This window comes from Oryctolagus cuniculus, chromosome 16, assembly GCF_964237555.1.
Source record: "Oryctolagus cuniculus chromosome 16, mOryCun1.1, whole genome shotgun sequence".
NCBI classification, from domain to species: domain Eukaryota; kingdom Metazoa; phylum Chordata; class Mammalia; order Lagomorpha; family Leporidae; genus Oryctolagus; species Oryctolagus cuniculus.
The window spans coordinates 23,600,197-23,618,563 of record NC_091447.1 but is presented as its reverse complement, the minus strand read 5'-3'; the positions used below and the strand labels follow the sequence as shown (position 1 = coordinate 23,618,563).

Here is an 18,367-nt window from a genome sequence, read left to right as displayed (position 1 = left end):
GCCAGTTTCAATCCTGGCTCCTCTTCCAATCCCAGCCTCTTGCTAATGTGCTCCCTGGACGCGGCAAGTGATGACATGAAGAGTTGGGTCCCTGCCACCACATGGGAGGCCTACACTGAGCTCCTGGTTCTTGGCTTTGGCTTGCCCCAGCTCTAGCAGTTGCAGGCAGCTGAGGAGTGAACCAGAAGGAAGATCTCTTAGAGAGAGACATCTTCTGTCCTCTGGTTCACTTCCCACAAAGCCACATGGCCAAGACTGGGCCAGGCCAAAGCCAGGAGGCTGGAATTCCATTCTGGGTCCCCCACATGGGTGGCATGGACTCAAGCACTCAGGCCCTCTTGCACTGCCTTTCCGGGTACATTCGCGGGGAGTAGGATGGGAAGTGGAGCAGCTGGGAATAGAACTGGCACCCAAACAGGAAGCTGGCACTGCAGGTAGCAGCTTAACTTGCTTTACTACAAAGCTGGCTCCAAAAGAAAATTCTCAGGATCAAGCACAGATGGTCAGAGGAGTGGAACGAATCCCCTCAAAATGAAGCTTTGAATATCAAAGTGAGAGATCTATGAATGGAAAACACACTTCAGGGGTTGTCAAATATATGATTTTTTTTTTTTAAAATTTTTTGACAGGCGGAGTGGACAGTGAGAGAGACAGACAGAGAGAAAGGTCTTCCTTTTGCCGTTGGTTCACCCTCCAATGGCCGCTGCAGCCAGCGCACCGCGCTGATCCAATGGCAGGAGCCAGGTGCTTACCCTGGTCTCCCATGGGGTGCAGGGCCCAAGGACTTGGGCCATCCTCCACTGCACTCCCTGGCCACAGCAGAGAGCTGGCCTGGAAGAGGGGCAACTGGGACAGAATCCGGCACCCCGACCGGGACTAGAACCCGGTGTGCCGGCGCCGCAAGGCGGAGGATTAGCCTAGTGAGCCGCGGCGCCGGCCATAAATATATATTTAAAACCTCCAGTCCTGCTGGTCGTGGAGTTTTAATGACGATAGAGTGAGTGACACAGAACATACTCATTTGTCCTCAGCCGTTTATAACCTCACCTGGGAATTCCCAGCGCGAAGGCACGGCGGCTTTGGTTTCCAGGTGGCCGATCCTATCCAGAGCCGCCGCAGGCCGTGGACCTGACGGTGTGACAGCGCCTTAGAAGGAAGTGCTGCGCGGTGACTGCTGCCCAAGGCAGTCAGTAGCACGCAGGTGCAATGGCTTCTTTTCAAACTCTGACTTTGGACCCAAGCATTCCCCAGACCACGTACAAATTCTGTTAAATTCTGCCAGACCTCCCTCCCGCCCCCTACAAAAGAGAAATCCATAGGTCGAACTAAACGTACAGGAAAACGCACATGGTAGTGACGGATGGGCTTTGAAAACAAACTCCTCCCTTCCCGCCTGTACGCAACACGAAGGAAAAATGAGCCTTCTCCAGGTTTAAGCAGCCACTGTGGCGGCGCCGTGCCCTCGGGTCTCCGCTTGGACAAAGGAAGTAACCGGAGCTCCGGTGCCCTCCCTGAATGCCCAGGCACCTCACCGTCCCTCTTCCTGCTAAGCCAGCCTCTGGTGAAATCCCAGCAACGTCCACTGTTCTTGGAGTGACTAATTTTTTATTAGTTTTTTTAAAAAAATATTTACTTATTTGAAAGGCAGAGTGATGAGAGGGAGAGAGACAGATTCAGAGATTGATCTTCCATCTTCTGGTTCATTCACCAGCTGCTCACAACAGCTGGGGCTGGGCCAGGCTGAAGCCAGAAGCTCAGAACCCCCCTGGTTCTCCTGCATGGGTGGCAGGAACTCAACCACTTGAACCAGTACCTGCTGCTTCCCAGGGTGTGCACGAGCGGGAAGCTGGATTAGCAGCAGAGTGGGGACCCAGCGGAGGCACCCCGATATGGGACAGGGGTGTCTCAAGCGGCATCCTAACTGCTGTGCCGACTGCCTGCCCAGTATCTTTTGAGGGATTTCATTCAGTTACGTTCAAAGTTATTTTGGATAAGACATACTCTTGTCATGCTGTTAACTTTTTCCCCCTGATTACAGGTTTATTTTTTCATTTTATTCAAAATGCAGAATGAGAGACGAGGTCTTCCCTCCACTAGTTCTTTCCACAGATGTAAACAGGCAGAAGTCAGGAGTCAAAAACTCCATCAGGGTATCCCATGTGGATGACGGCAGCCCAAGTTCATGGCCCATGGTCCGCTGCCTTCTAAGCACGTTAGCAGGAAGCTGGACTGACGTGCAGAGTAGCCATGATTTGATCCCAGGCACAGAAGTCCTACGTGGCTGTCTTAAGCAGTGCCACAAGGCTGGCCCCTCATCACTTTGTATGTCTATGTTCCTTTCTTCCTCTCATTTACCAAATGATTTTCACCATTTCCCCACAGTCCTGGTCCACAGCTACACGCACAAGGACAGCAGCCCAGTCCAGTAAAGGATAAAACATGAAAATATCTGATCCCTAGTTGTTGTGATGTCAGGACAATACTGGTTCCAAAGGCAGATGTTTGTGGGATCAAGAACGAAGAACACAGCCATTTTGATCTGATTCTGATGAGGAAGTTGGACAGGTCAGTCCTGTGCCGTGTGCTTCTGCAATCCTGGGACTTACACCTGGAAAGCAGCGTTCCCCTGGGGAGCTCTGGCTCCATAACCACACTCCTTCCAGAGGGTTCCAGACTCAGTAACAGTGACCCCTATCTTTACAGAATGGAGCAGAGGCAGCTCTCAACCTGGGGGTGACAGGGACCCACTGTGTCCCCCTAGCAGAGCCTGAGCAGGTCATCAGGAAGCAGGGTGCCTGTGGCCCCCTTACAGTCCTCATGCCATTTCGTCAGTGCCCAGGCTCTCACAGCCCCCACCAGAGAACATCCCCACTTACACTTACCCCTGTCCCATCACTCAAGGGAGCACACGTCCCCGGGGGTCAGGACAGTTTCCAGGGAACCACAATTTATGGCCACGTACATGAAGGTGCCAGTTGTCGTCGGTGGAAATGCCATGGACTGAAGCTTACCAGTCTGGCTGGCAAGATGGTGTGCTTGGACAGTGTCGTATTCCCCTGCGGGGTTCCTGCAGCGATGTGACGGGACACGATCGTGTGACCAGCCTGTGTGTGTCCTCCGTGCCTCAGCGCTTCACGGACTGCTGGTGCTCTTCCTGCGGAAGTCACCCTTGTGAAAGCTGAGGCACCGCCAGGAGTGCCAAAGCAGAGGCGAAGGGAGCAAGAGGTGCTGCAGCTCATTTGTGTGATCTTTCTTTCAAGATGGACTTATTTTGAAAGGCAGAGTGACATACACACACACACACAGAATATCTTCCACCCCCGGGTTCAACTCCCCAGGGGTACAAACAGCTATGTCTGTGCCAGGCTGAAACCAGGAGCCAGGAGCTCCATCTGGATAGCAGAGGCCCAAGCACTTGAGCCATCGTCAGCTGCCTTCCCAGGTGCATTACATCGGCAGGGAGCTGGACCAGAAGCAGAGCAGCCCAGACTGGAACCGGCGCTCTGGTACAGGATGCTGGCGTCCCAAGAGGGGCTTAACCCACTGTACCACAACATCCGCTCCTGTGTGCTGGTTTCTTAAACGATACTGGCACTGTCACCAACTTTTAAGTGGACCACAAGTCACACAGATGATACGCAAGACAGGCCAGCCACAGATGTATGCAGGTCAAACAGGGTAATTTTATTCTCATTTTTAAAGAAATATACAATAGAAGTTTTACAATTCAGTATGATTAGACTTGATTTATAATTTTAACACTTTAAAAAAAAAACCAGCAACCAACCAGAATTAGTACAAACTATAGAACTATCACAGCAAAGAGGAGCTACCTTTCTGATCAAAACACGTGCTGCAGCTAAGCTGCTCAGAAAACTTCCCGGGTTTTCTAAGCTAAACCTTCTGAGACAGGGTTTGTGGAAAACCTTTCATCTCAAGTAGTTCTACTATTTTTGTAACCATTAAATGTTTTCACAAACTCAATCAGATGCTTCCTGAATGTAAGAACCTATGCCCTGAAACACCTAAGTCTTCACCTTTTCCAGCTATAAAATATTATTATTTCAAAAAAATAACAAAATATTTTCTAAGGAAGAAGCTTTCTCAAAACTTCAATTACCTTTTCTGGCTCAGTACCTGACTGAAATGTTCCAATGTTTTATATTGCACAGAAAAAAACTTGAGCAGCATACTATGTGTGTGTAAGCTGATGGAAAATAAGACTGGACAAAAACCCCTAAATTGCGTTCCATTTTACATGATTTAAATATATAGTTTCTATATCTTTAATTGGCGGAAGTAAAAAGGTAAACTTTACAACAGCACAGGAATACAAATGTATTTAGAATTTTACAAAATATATCCTACTCCTTAGAGACATGCACCATCTTTTACTTTCGGAGTTACCACACAGGGAGCTAGTTTATCCTCCTTCATAAGGAAAGTTAGAAGGCATGTGTATAAAATATTTTTGAGTAAGGATCCACATTCCTTTTGTCTTAGACAAGTATCTATGGAATGCTGGAAATAATGGAAGAATTCCCCAGTTACAAAGTCCTAAGACTTGAGTGGCACATTATGCTATGAGGAATGACAACAGACTTCAAGTAACAAGGGCCGCAGGCTCCCGGGCTGCGGGGAGGGTCACAGCAGGCCATCTGATGCCCAGCCAGCTCCCCAGTACGGTTCCAGGCCTCATGGTGCAGTGATTTTCTGGTAGGCTGCCGCAGGCCCGCTCCCGGGGCTGAGGATCAGGACACTGGCCCCTAACAGCGCTGAAGGACACCCGACTCATCCCAAGGCCACAGGGCAGAGGGCCGCTGGCTGCGGCTTCCACCTGACTTTCTGCACAAAACGTAAGATGGGAACAAAACCCGCCTGCAGACACTGCTCTAGCTGCATTGAGACCTCCAACCAGCAGATGAAATTCTTACTTCTTTCTAAAAGAACTCTTACGCCTCTGAAGATCAGACACTGCTCTTGGGATACTTGCAGTCAGACTTTAAGTGCCTCGTTCCTCGGCTATGCTGCAACTTTTCACTTCTCTTCCGTGCTAATGTCCTTTCTTCTTGGCTTTCCAAAGGAAGTTCTCCTCAGAAACATTAAATGCTTACTACAGCACTTGGAAAGCAGATAAGGTTGAGGGAGCCTGGTCATGTGCTCTGGTTTGCTGCTGTTTCCTGAAGCCCAAGTAGATGAGAATTGTTCTGGGGCTTGAGGGCCGGCGATCACAATGGGATTTGGGGATAGACTATTCATATTGCTTATATATGCAAAACAATTCTAGGCCTTTATCTGACATGCAACTTTTCTATCCATGGAGGCCAGGACCAGTAGCTTTAACTTCCTCTTCCTTACCTACGTCACTGTCATTTTCGTGCTTGGGATGAATTCAAGCGTATGAGAGGTTTTCTTCTGAAAACTCCTTTTGAGTCACCTGGAAGCAGGGAAGCTGCCAGCAGGCTACAGCCAGAGTCTGCGAGCCCGCACACCTGAGGAGGCTGGTTCCCTGTGGCTTCCTCAGGCCTCGGCCTCGGCCAGAGTGGCACGGACACTCCACCACTCCCACTGTTCTCAGTGACATGCTGGAAGCTGGCCTGATGCTGGCACTCTCAACATATGTTGGTTGGGAGGCTACTGCTTCAGAGCTGGCCGGCCGGGGAGCCTGGAATGCGATCCGGAAGTGTGCAGGCTCAGGGGCCAAGGGGCCAGGCTTCCCTGGGACCCCTGTCTACCAGGCAATGGCCTGGCCTGCCTGAAAGTTCCACATCCCAGGAAGATATACTTACAGGAAGAACACTTACACTCTTCCAATCCTTTCTATGACAACAGTTCTACTTCTTGAAATTATTTGTTTTAGGTTGAAGGCCAGTTAAGTGACCACTTTATGAGTAAAATTTTAACTAGAAACATTAATAGCAAGTTCAAATAACATGTATATTAAATAGGGGACAAGTAATACTAAAGCAAAAGTGAATTTCATGTAGCTATTTTTATTTCAGTGGATTCCAAAGTATAGGTTGAGCTGATTTTGAGTAGTGAGAGATGGGAGCCACCCCAACCATGCACACCACACAGACTGAGGAAAAACCAGTATCTTATCAGCTGTCTGTCCCTCCTAAGGGCTCCTGGCTCCTGGCCTTGTGAACTTCTGGTGCTGCAAATGGACAGGACTACCCTGGCTGATGATGTGCCCTCGTAGAACAAGAGGTCAGAGTGGATTCTTTGTAGTCTCGGCACAACACTGCTTCAAGTACCTTTGAAGGGTGTTTGGTATTACTTCCTTTTCTTCAAGTATGATTTCCCAAGGTTCACTTTCCTGGTGGAAGTGAATTAATGGAATCCTCACATCAAACCCTTCAACTGATCATCACTGGAAGCTTCTTATGTTATTATGCTCAAAGGAAAGTCAGCTTTCAGCTTACTGGACTTGTGTCAGAACACGAACAGGGAAACTGAGGGGTATCTGGCTGATGCCCTCGGCTCACTTCACATGCCGTAGGAGGATCAGCCTCTTAGATAAGCATTCCCTAAGTGATCAGTCAAGTGTAAACAGTGTCTCTCTTCATCAGGCCCCTTATTTTACCAACATTCTTTAGACTACACGATTAGGCTCACAAGGTATTTTTTCCCCCAAGTGTCCTTTGTTACAGAAAAGGCAGCCTTTTCACCTTAAGTACTCCCTGAGAACACCCATCCCACGTCCCCCGGAAAGCACATGGGAGCTGAGCATGGCAAACACGTGAGGTCCAGCTATGTACAGATCAGCAGTGGATGGCACAAACATGCAGTTGCTAACGCGAAACCAGATGTCTTCTACAACAGGTGCGGCTAACGTGAAATCATGTCTTTTATGAAACAGGTGACCGATGGCCTGGCTGCAGTTTTTGTCTGCACGCTAAGATGAGGTTTCTGTTTTAATATTTATGAGTAATCTTGCTTCTCCTTTACAAGAGTAAAGGACCTGACTACAGGGGGATTTTCAGTCTGGGAAGTAGGAAGGCCAAAGGCCTTGAAAAGCTTTATGAAGACTAAAACTGAGAATATGACAGAAAAACCTATACCTCTGACACACCCTATGGAACCTGCTCAAAAGAAAAACTAGAAGGCACACACATGGGGCTAAAAAAAGCTGGTGAAAAACTGTAACACGACTGGAGCTGACAAAAGCCACGGCCAGGTCTCTGAAAGGACTGCTGGACAGACTCGCTCCCATCAGCTGCTTCCAGCCACGGGACCAGCACGAGGCCAGCCTGCACAGCCTCTTCACAGCTAGGACGGGAAGGGAAGCGCAGTGAGCTCCCTGAGGCCTCAGAACAGGTCCTTAAGGATTTGGAAGGAACACCACCCCCTCCTGCAGGCTACTGCCCCTGGCTTTCACACATTTGGGAAGGAGTGAGATGATAAGTGTTTTGTGGGTAGAAAACAAAAAAATCATCATATAATTCAGGGAAATAACAAAGGCTGGACTATGTGGCCACTTAACTTTATAAGCACATTTTAGGGCCAACTTGAGAGAAATTAAAATAATAATATAACTTAATTTTAGCAAATATAAATTACATTGACCATGTAGATATCCAAATAGCAAAACAAGATAAAATTTACAGAAGTAAAAATTTTTCTAAAGTAAACAAATGTATAACGTCAGAACTGAAAATCGATGGGAAGGTCCACGGTGCGTTTAATCAGGCTCAGAATGAAACAAAAGCAGTCAATCTCAACCCAACCTGGAGCGCCGTCCCTGTGATAGCTGCGATTTCATCTCCAGCATCCTGTGACAATCACTCAGACAGGGCTCAAGTGTCTGTGTCCACAGTCCGATGCGTCGTCCCCCTGCTGTGCACCGTGGCCAGTGGCTAGTCTGGCAGCAGCAGACACACAGGGGACACTGAAACCTAAGACAGCAATGGAGGCCTCCGATGCCCCGCTCAGGGCTTCCCGTCTGGCGGCTCAGTGAGACTCTGAGGGGTGGAGCTGGTGAAAGTGGAAAGCCACGAAGACATAGCTGTCTTCGCGCTGGAAAAAGCTCCTCCCACCGACTGGCCTGGGTGAAGAGGCGGAGAAAACAAGAAGAATGTCTTCACTTTGTTAAGAGACAAAGACCAATGCTGTTTAATAAATGTTAACTCACTGGAATACTCCAGTATGTTCATAGTTACTAATATAATTGAAATTTCTAATTTCAAAATGGTTCCTTTTCATGTGAATGTCTTATAGGAAATTGAATAATTTCCTGGGGTAGGTGCCTAGTCTAAGCATTCTGAAATTATCAAACTGTTTAGTACTCACAGGGATAGCAATACTGGCCATACATTAGTATTACTTGGAAAGCTTAAAAAGTGAACCCTGCTCTCTGTACCTTAATTACTAAGTGGACAATCGGGAACATCCTATCTAGAGTAGAGTAGTTAGGCTGTTTTAGGGAAATTTACCGTTGTCATCTAAAACTATGTTATACTAAAGAAAAACATACAGAGTTCTACCTGTGTCAGGTCTATTTTGTATTAAAGAACGTTACTTCAAAAGCTGGTGCTACAGTGAGCTCACTTGCACAAATCACTATTCTTAGGGGAGTGTGGAGGGGCTTGGGCCTGAGAGTCTAATGCCCAGCAGCAACATCACTCACAAGCGGGTACAGCAGTCCTCCCTCACTGTGGTTTCACTGTCAGCCTTGCTCTGAAAACAGTGAGGGAAAATTCCAAAACCAAAGAATTCACGAGTATAAAACGGTGCACTGTTCTGAAATCTCACACCGTCCTCTTCCACCCTGTTCAGGACATGAACCATCCCTCTGTCCCGGCATACCCACACTGCCTCAGGTTCCTCTTAGAGCTTAGCAGCCCTCTGGGTCAGCAGAGTGACTGCCTTGGATCACAGTGCTGGCATTCAAGGAACCCTTCTTTGACCTAACAATGGCCCTAAAGTGCAAGTGTAGTGACACTGGCAATTCAGACTTGTCAAAGAGAAGCCATAAAGTGCCTCCTTTCAGTGAAAAGGTGAAAATGCAATATCTTGAGAGAGACCATGTTTACACTTTCATTATAGCATTTCATTATAATTGGTCTCTACTTTATTAATAGTTGTTTTTACCATGCCCAATTTATAAGTGAAACTTTATCACAATTATGTGTATAGGAAAAAGCTTTATGTATACAGGATTTGGGACTATCTGTGGTTTCAGACATCTACTGTGGATCTTGGAACATATCCCCCCATTATTTTAACAATCAACATTGTATACATTTAAGTGGAGTAGAATTTTTGTAATAAAAACAAATTCAAAGTAAGTCAAATATATACTACTGCATGGAAATAAATGCTTATATATCAAATTCCATTACCTTGCAATAAAGCAAACCTCCCAGTAGGGCTCATTGTTCTGCTGGTCTTTTAAATAAATGAGTCTAGGGTTATCTCAGTCTCTCTCTAGAGCTACAGAACGTTGAAGCCGTAAGCACACCTACACAGAGATCAGCTGGATTTGAGGCTTCTGAATTGTGTTCAGTATGGGTTAGTCAACCTATTGCAGCAGCTAAGTTCTATTTTTATATACTGATGTGATAAAGAAGATGGGGAACAATGTAAATAACTGGTGAATCAGAGATAACCGTAACTCTTTGTACCACTGCAATGTTCAAGGTTGAAATTTTATCAAGGAGAGTGGCCTAGGGCTGCTTGGTGGGCTGTCCCAGAGCCAAAGTCAACCTCATGGAATTTCTAGCCACTCTCTCAAAACGACATCTGTGGGACTCGCCTCCTCCACCCAGCATTAGTGCTTCTCGTGGGGATTTGTAATGGGGCAGTGGCTATTAATACCTGAGAAGCTCCTGACTCTAGTCCATCCCTCTGGAGGTACCTGGGGACCTGCACGACAGGGATTCCAGCAAATGCACTGAGCCACAGGAACACTCCACATCCCTACTACTACTACCAGCAACTATCGCAAAAGAAAAATAAAAAAAAAGTAAAAGGAGACTATTTACTATGGAGTCCAACTGGAACTAAAGACATAGAAGGCAATCTTAAGGAAAAAGCCTCCAAGCTTTTCTTCTAAAAGCTATCTTCTAAAAGTGATAGAAACAACCGACTGTCCAGATGTGCAGAAACAAAGAAATACGAACAACCAAGGCAAGATGATGGCCCTAAGGGAACACAATACCATCAGTGACAGGCCCTGAAGGAAGACAGATGGAATGCCTGAGAAGGACTTAGAATGATTAAAGGGCTACTCCAAGAGATACAAGAGCATATGGACACACAGCTGTGTAGAATGATGAAATCAGCAGAGGACAAGAATGAAGGATTTAGCAAAGAGAGATACTGGAAAAGAACTGGACAGAAATGTTAGAAATGAAGAGTTAAAATTGTATATGTGCGGGTGTAAAAAGTTAAGCTTAAGCTTACAGGTTTAAATCTTCCTGGTGCAGCTGTGAAAATAAGACAGAGTGAAGTAGCACCTTGACAGGAGGGACTCCATTTTGGAGCACTTGAGACTCCATTCTGGGAAAGCACCCCCCCACCGTGAGACTCTGGTCTGAAACTATGATCTCAAATAGTTGGACAATAGCAGTGCACTACATCACCGTTGGCAGAGCACAAAAACCCCCTAGCATGATTGCTCAAGCTTAAAAGTAGAAAGGTTGCACCTGGGTTAATGATAAAAATGTGATTTGTCTATGTCTTACATATAATTTGGATTAATGTCAAGATCATATATGATAATTGTACGATTGTAACTGGTATTGTCAAGATTATGATGGATATTAATTTCACTTAGGTCTTAGGTTATGTTGACCCCAGTAACTATGTACTCTCTTTTGATCTTAGCAACCGTGTATAGCAACCATGTATCCCCCCCCCCCCTCCATCTTGCGGTTTTTGCCTTTATAAACCCTATACTTCAGTTCCTCGGGGCTGCTCTGTTCTGATCTGATCAGAGAGCCCCAGCATGCTGGAAAAATAAAAAAAACCTTTGCAATTTGCATGAGAGAGTCTCTTGGAGACGCTCCTCAGGCGGTGGGCGTTTTCGGACTCTAACAGAAGAACTCAGTCAGACATTGGAATGCCTTAATAGCAGACTTGATCAAGCAAAACAAAGAATCTGATCTTGAAGACAGATATTTTGAAATATCTCAGTCACATAAAACAAAAAAGAAAACAACCTAAAAAGAATGAAAACAGAGTTTAGGATCCCTGGGATACTAGTTTTGGGAATTCCTGTAGGAAGGGGAAAAGAATGGCTTAGAAAACCTTTTCAATGAACCAACAGCAGAAAACTTCCCTAATTTGAAGCAAGATACAGACATCCAAATACAGGAAGCTCCTAGGACCCCAAAGAGACATGATCAGAAAAGAACCTCACCACAACACATTACAGTCAAACTTTTAAAAGCACAACAAGAGTATTCTAGAGTTTGCAAGAAAAAAGTACCAGAGCACTTTTAAAAGAATTCTCGTTACACAGCAGAATCCTCTACAGAAACCTTGTAAACTAGCAGAGAATGGAGAGATAATACCATTTCTGAGTTTCTGTAATATTTTACCTATGCTGTTAAATTTGTAGGTGTATAGTTGTTTATAATATTCTCTTATTATCCTTTTAATGTCTGTGAGATCTATGGTGACATTTCCACATTCATTCCCAACAAATAATTTGTATATTTTCTTTATCAATGTGTAAAGATTTTGTAAATAATGCTGATCTTTTCAAAAATCAACTGCTGGTTTCATGCATTTTCTTCATTATATGATACTACATTGGAAGGCAGCAGCTCTTAATGCCTACTTTATTACAAGTTTCTGCTATTTATAAAAAAAACATGGTCAGTAAGAAGAATGGAGTAGAAAAACTCCAAAGCCTCAATCAGAACAGATGCTATCAGAAAATTCTGTCACACTCCATCAGGTGTGGTGAAATTTGCTGACCTTTGATATCTTGTGCCACAGGATATCAGTTTTTTAATGAATAAGACAAAAATTTTTAAGAACTTCTGTATTCTTATGTGTACCCAGATCTGTATAACTTTGTTTTTATCAATTATATAATGAAGATAGAAAACAAGTGTGTTAAAATTCTAATGTGTTCCTGGCTAACAGCATGCCTTACCCACAGCTTTTCCTGTTTGTACAACATTCCGGCTGGTTGTGACCATGACGTTTCCAATTTTTTTGCCACGTTCACTGTTCTGGACAGAACTGAGTAATGAAAAGAAGTGTTAAGTGTTAAGTACAATTTTAAAAAATCTTACACACACAAAACACACACTAACTACTCTGCAACCATCCCAAATTAGAACTATTGGGGAAAGGAGATCAACTATTCATTTTTTGTTATGAATAAATTAATTTACTTATCTTTTAAGCATATGAACTTTCAAAATATACTAAAGGAACATCCAGTTGAACCAAAAAGTGGCCAAGACATAAGGATGTATGGTTACATCTTCCAAGAGTCACACTTTGTTAAAGGCATTTCACCAAAAAGAGAATGGCAAATTCTGTTAGTAGTTCACACCATTCTTTGTGGAACAGCAGTGTTTTCATTTTTAAACATACACACTGCTGAGCTAGAGAATGTTCTGCACATATTTGGTTACTATTTGAAGCCTAAGTGTATCAAGTAGAGAAATACAATTCCCAATTAGCAATGAAACACATGGCTTAAATTCAAACAAGAATCTTCCCATATTTTCTCTAAGTACTCACTGTGAGAATCTTAACTTCATGTCTGACACTGAGTACTGGCCTTGAAATGGATGGCTGCAAAACAAAGTTTGAATTTGGCCTATGAGTATTTCACCAATAATCGCAAAAAAGAAAGTTATTATCAGAAGATATATATTTACTAATATCAGAATATTAGTAAACCTCTAAGAAGTAACATGGCTGGGAGGTAGTGATCTGAACCTGATACGAGGAAATGAGGCTTTGATTAACAGAGGTCTCCACTTACAGCTGTGAGATCCCAAAGAGATTACTTACCCCTCTGAGTTTCAGTTTCCTCAATTATAAAACAAATGTGTGTGTGAGTGCGAATGCCTGGGTTGGGGAGGGGTAGAGCATGCTGTGTTAATGCTACCCTCATATTCTGATTTAGTTGGTCTGGCATGTGAGCCAAGCATCAACATTTTTAAGGCTGTCCTGGGTGAGTCACTGATTTAGGCCATGGTCACAGATATACTTTGATCCTGGACACCTTATAAATGTGTGCTATTCTTGATCATGTGAAGATCTGTAGATGATTCAGCAAAATCTGTACTTTGTATATTATTCTTACTTCCCTATTTCCATTGTACAAAAGGAGAAAAGTATATTAAAACAAAACAAAACAACACAACAAGCAACTTGATCACAGTTACACTGTAAAAGACAGGGTCAATAAATACCAAACTCTTATCTCATCCTCCTGGGTCTCTCTCTCAAGGTCTAGGAGAGAAAGCCTCTTGGTAAAACTGACAGCTACTTATCAAATGCTGTTTATGGTTTTTCAAATGACAACAAACTTCTAAGGGCTAAAGTAAGTAATGTAACATTTCTTCCATTTTCTGGATTCTTCAATCACAGTATTGAATAAATTAAAGAATCATTTAATCATTCTCTATGTTCCTGGAAAGGTTGTATCTAAAGAATGAAACTTGTCAGCAGCATGTTAACTTAAGAGAGCTGTCCTTTAGGAACTGAAATTACTATTAGTGCAGAATCTTTTTCTTTCTTTCTTTCCCTTCCTTTCCTTCTTCCTTCCCTTCCTTCCTTCCCTTCCTTCCTTCCTTCCCTTCCTTCTCTCCCTCCCTCCCTCCCTCTCTCTTTCTTTCTTTCTTTCGCCAGGCAGAGTGGATAGTGAGAGAGAGACAGAGAAAAAGGTCTTCCTTTGCCATTGGTTCACCCTCCAAAGGCCGGTGCACTGCGCTGATCCAAGGCAGGAGCCAGGTGCTTCTCCTGGTCTCCCATGGGGTGCAGGGCCCAAGGACTTGGGCCATCCTCCACTGCACTCCCGGGCCATAGCAGAGAGCTGGCCTGGAAGAGGGGCAACCGGGAGAGAGACTGGCTCCCCGACTGGGACTAGAACCCGGTACCTGGTGTGCCGGCGCCACAAGGCGGAGGATCAGCCTAGTGAGCCGCGGTGCCGGCCACTGTACAGAATATTTCTAAATTACACTCTATGATAATGACTGAAGACTATTGCCTTTTATTTTTAATTTGATGAAAGTGTTGCAAATCTGCTATCATGGTTGCATAATTTCCCTACTTACAGGGCCTTCTTCAGCCTTCTTTTCAACCTCAGTGACCTCAATTTCCTTACACATTTTTCTAACCACTATTTTACAATCCTTTAAAATCTCATTTCAACTAAGCCTCTTAAGAACCTGCATTAAAATCTGCAGAGCTGGTTCAAGTCAAAGGCCCCAGATGCAGGACTGGGATGACAGCTGACAGCTACAGCAGAGCTGCCTTCAGGGCGTGGCCACCGCAAACAGGCTCACATCTGTTTCCCTTCAGTATGCTTCAGAACACAGTCCTTGTAAGTCAGTGTGGAGAAAACTTGGAAATCTTAGCCCGTTTATTTAATATTACTAAAGTGGCTTTGCCTTTTCATTCTCAATGACAATCTAGCTTTCTGCTGTAGCCAAGCATGATGATGAAATTCATCAGCACTGGTGCTGGGCCTCGTTATTTTCCTTGATAGATGACATAAAGCTTAACAGATACATTCTCCAAAAACACTCTGTGCCAACTCACCCACAACACTTCCCAAACTGCCATGGCTTAAATATCTGGGTTATGGGTATGTGGTGGTGAGGGATATCTTTTCGAACATCACTTAAGTTCTATCTCCAATTTATCCAAGTAAACACCAACCCCCAAATAATAGTATAATAAGTACAAAATTAACTTTTGACTCTTTTTTCACCAAAAAGTAAAAGTTTAAAATACAATGAGGTGGAAAGGAGGGATGGAGGATGGGAATATCATTATGTTCTTAGAATTCTATCTACATTGAATCTGTTAAAAACTAATTACAGGGGGCCGGCGCCGCGGCTCACTAGGCTAATCCTCCGCCTAGCGGCGCTGGCACACCGGGTTCTAGTCCCGGTCGGGGCGCCGGATTCTGTCCCGGTTGCCCCTCTTCCAGGCCAGCTCTCTGCTGTGGCCAGGGAGTGCAGTGGAGGATGGCCCAGGTGCTTGGGCCCTGCACCCCATGGGAGACCAGGAAAAGCACCTGGCTCCTGGCTCCTGCCATCGGATCAGCGCGGTGCGCCGGCCGCGGCGGCCATTGGAGGGTGAACCAACGGCAAAGGAAGACCTTTCTCTCTGTCTCTCTCACTGTCCACTCTGCCTGTCAAAAAAAAAAAAAAAAAAAAAAAAAAAAAAAAAAAAAAAAACAAAACAAAACAAAACAAAAACTAATTACAGGGGCCGATGCTGTGGCATAGGTTAATCCTCTGCCTGCAGCGCCAGCATCCCATATGGGTGCCAGTTCTAGTCCTGGCTGCTCCTCTTCCCATCCAGCTCTCTGCTATGGTCTGGGAAAGCAGTAGAAGATGACCCAAGTCCTTGGGCCCCTGCACCTGTGTGGGAGACCCGGAAGAAGCTCCTGACTGCTGGCTTCGGATTGGCACAGCTCCGGCTGTTGTGGCCAACTGGGGAGTGAACCAGCAGATGGAACACCTTTCTCTCTGTCTGTCCCTCTCACTGTCTGTAACTCTACCTCTCAAATAAATAAATAAAAATCTAAAAAACCAAAACAACAAAAAACTAATTACAAATTAAAATTAAAAATTTTAGGAAAAGAAAAAAATACAATGAAAACAGACAATGTATGTTTCTATCATTAAAAAAAAAACAAACAGGCAGGGCAGGGCAGGGCAGTGCTGTGGGAGTCAGTGGGTTAAGCTGCTGCTTTTGACGCTGGCATCCTACACTGGAGGCTAGTGGAAGTCCTGGCACCCTGCTTCCAATCCAGCTCCTTGCTAATGTGCCTGGAAGGGCAGTGGAGGATGGCCAAAGTGCCTGGGTTCCTGCCACCCAAGTGGGAGATCTGGACGGAGTTTCTGGCTCCTGGCATTGGCCCGGCCCAGCCTTCGCTGTTGTGGTCATTTGGGGAATGAACCAGAGAATGAAAGATTTCTCTGTATCTCCTCCTCTGTCGCCCTGCCATTCAAATAAATACATAGATAAATAAATTCAAATAAATACATAGATAAATAAATAAATCTTAAAAAAAAAGAAAACAACTGGGAGTAGATATTTAGGCTTATGATTAAGATGCTGGCTGAGGGGTCAGCATTGTGGTACAGCAGTTGAGCTGTTGCTTGTGACACCAGCATCTCTTACTGGAGAGCAGGTTTGAGTCCTGAATGTTCTGCTTCCAATCCAGCTCCCTGCTAATGGGCCTGGGAAAGCAGTGGACAACGGCCAAAGTACCTGGGCCCTGCTACGTGGAGACCTAAATGGAGTTCCAGGCTCCTGGTTTCAGCCTATTCAAGTTTTGGCCATTGTGGCCATCTGGGGAGTGAACCAGCAGATGGAAGACTTCTCTCTTTCTGGATAACTCTTTCTAATAAATAATTTTTTTTTTAAATGCTGGCTGAGATGCATGCATCCCATGTTGGAGTGCCTGGGTTTAAGTCCCAACTCTGCTTCTGATGCCAACTCCCTGCTAATTCACACCCTGGAAGGCAGTGGATGATGGCTCACGTAGCTGAGTCATTGCCAGCCATGTGAGAGTCTTGGGTTGAGTTCCTGGTTCTTGGCTTTAGCATGGCCTAGTCAAGGCTGTTGCAGACATTTGGGGAGCGAACTGACCCATGGAAGCTCTCTCAAGTAAATAATTTTAAAAAATCATTGTAATCTAGAAAGTGATTTCCCAGAGTGTACACACTATTTCAATTGATCTCCTTCAATTCTATTCTGTGGCATTCACACATAGATGCTATTTCATAATGGCCCCAATCTACAGCATGTCTTCTGTGCCTATGTAGGTATAAAGCCTTCAGTTAGTCAATATTCAATGTGTCAATGCTGTGACAGGAACTTTTTGTGAATTTTAGAATCTAATGTGAAAACTTGAACACACATCGAGGAGTTCATATATCAATTTTAATGGTTTGCCACACTTCCTGTTTTACAACACCCTTGCAATTTGATACCAGGGGTATTTCCTTCTAGACTTCTACGCTATTTGGAATCCTGTTAAAGGATGCGTTACAGCTCCAGGGAAAGGTAGAGAAGAACTACCATGCAGGAGCATCACCATGAGCCCTGTGCTTCCTCTCTGCACCACATCAAGGGCTAGAGAAACCTCACTGCTGCCAGTATTACCATGTGCTTTCTGGATAAGAACTTTGAATGTGAAAACAGTCTGTAAGCTGCTTCTCTGTATTTGGGAGCCTTTTTGTAACCTACTTATGGAGACTCTTGAAGCTACAATATCAAAATTAAGATGATTTTCTTTGTATTGGGCATGTGGAGAACAACTACCATTTTCTGTATCATACGTCAATCTTCAGAGAATGTGCTTACTTTGGATTTATTTCTGCAAGTGCTGGATGCTTGTTGCTATTCCATACCCTGTAGTTGTGAGTATTCTTCCACGCTGTAACAAAAGTTGTCCCATAGTCCGATAATATCTTTTCATTATCTGCCAAGGAAACATTTGAAAAAAGTTGAGCTGGACCATAGCCATTCAGGGACATGAAGACTAACAACCAAAAGGGGTAAAGGAATGGCTTTATCCCCCCACCCTCCCGCTCTTTTTGGAAGATAGCCTACCAGATGTCAGGAAACTTGGGTCTAGTTCCAGAAATCCTGTTAAGAAGCTATGTGGCCTTTGGCAAGTCACTTAATCACTCAGAACTTCATTTTCCTAACTGGAAAATAAGAGGGTTGAGCCAGATATTTTCCAAGGTTCCTTATAACTCCAAAATATTTCCATGTTCTCCTTACATTATGAGGATAGCATTATTTATTAAACAAAAACTACAGACTTGAAGGTGAATAAACAAACTGATTTATACATATGGAGTAGGCAATTAGATTAGATTAGATCTTCCTATCTTTTCACAAATGTCATTTTTCTATGAAAAACGATTGAGAATAATTACAATCAATCGGCTCTTTCCGCCACTATTCTCTTTTTTGGGCTTTGTCTATTTAGTGTTTCCTTCTTGGGTTTCCAAGCATTTCACTGTCAAAATTATTTGAGATAACAATAGAGATTTTCATATTTAATGTAAAAAGTGTTTGGCTTTATCAATACCAAGGGAATGCTTCAATGTGGAGCACTTCTTCCACTGGGAAGAATACAGAAAGTCTGGAGAATTGATTCAAGTAGCTACTGCTTCACATATTAACTGCGTGCTGTTTG

The 18,367-nt window shown here is 44.3% G+C and overlaps 1 protein-coding gene across 3 annotated transcripts in view; it reads right to left on the bottom strand.

Annotated features, from left to right (window-relative positions):
• Nucleotides 1–3,663: 3,663 nt before the first annotated feature.
• The window catches only part of AVL9 (AVL9 cell migration associated), a 75,945-nt gene continuing 61,241 nt past the window's right edge, over nt 3,664–18,367 (bottom strand). For 2 of the 3 annotated variants that reach the window (XM_051853280.2, XM_008261619.4), the window contains exons 13-16: nt 17,524–17,641; nt 12,709–12,762; nt 12,110–12,198; nt 3,664–8,047 (exon numbers count right to left, since the gene is read on the bottom strand). In XM_051853280.2, the coding sequence (XP_051709240.1) occupies nt 7,932–8,047; nt 12,110–12,198; nt 12,709–12,762; nt 17,524–17,641 (377 nt within the window). In that variant the 3' untranslated portion in view covers nt 3,664–7,931. Of the gene's footprint in view, nt 8,048–12,109; nt 12,199–12,708; nt 12,763–17,523; nt 17,642–17,772; nt 17,871–18,367 lie in introns of those variants that run through there. The other variant, XR_007922338.2, reaches the window with a different exon arrangement.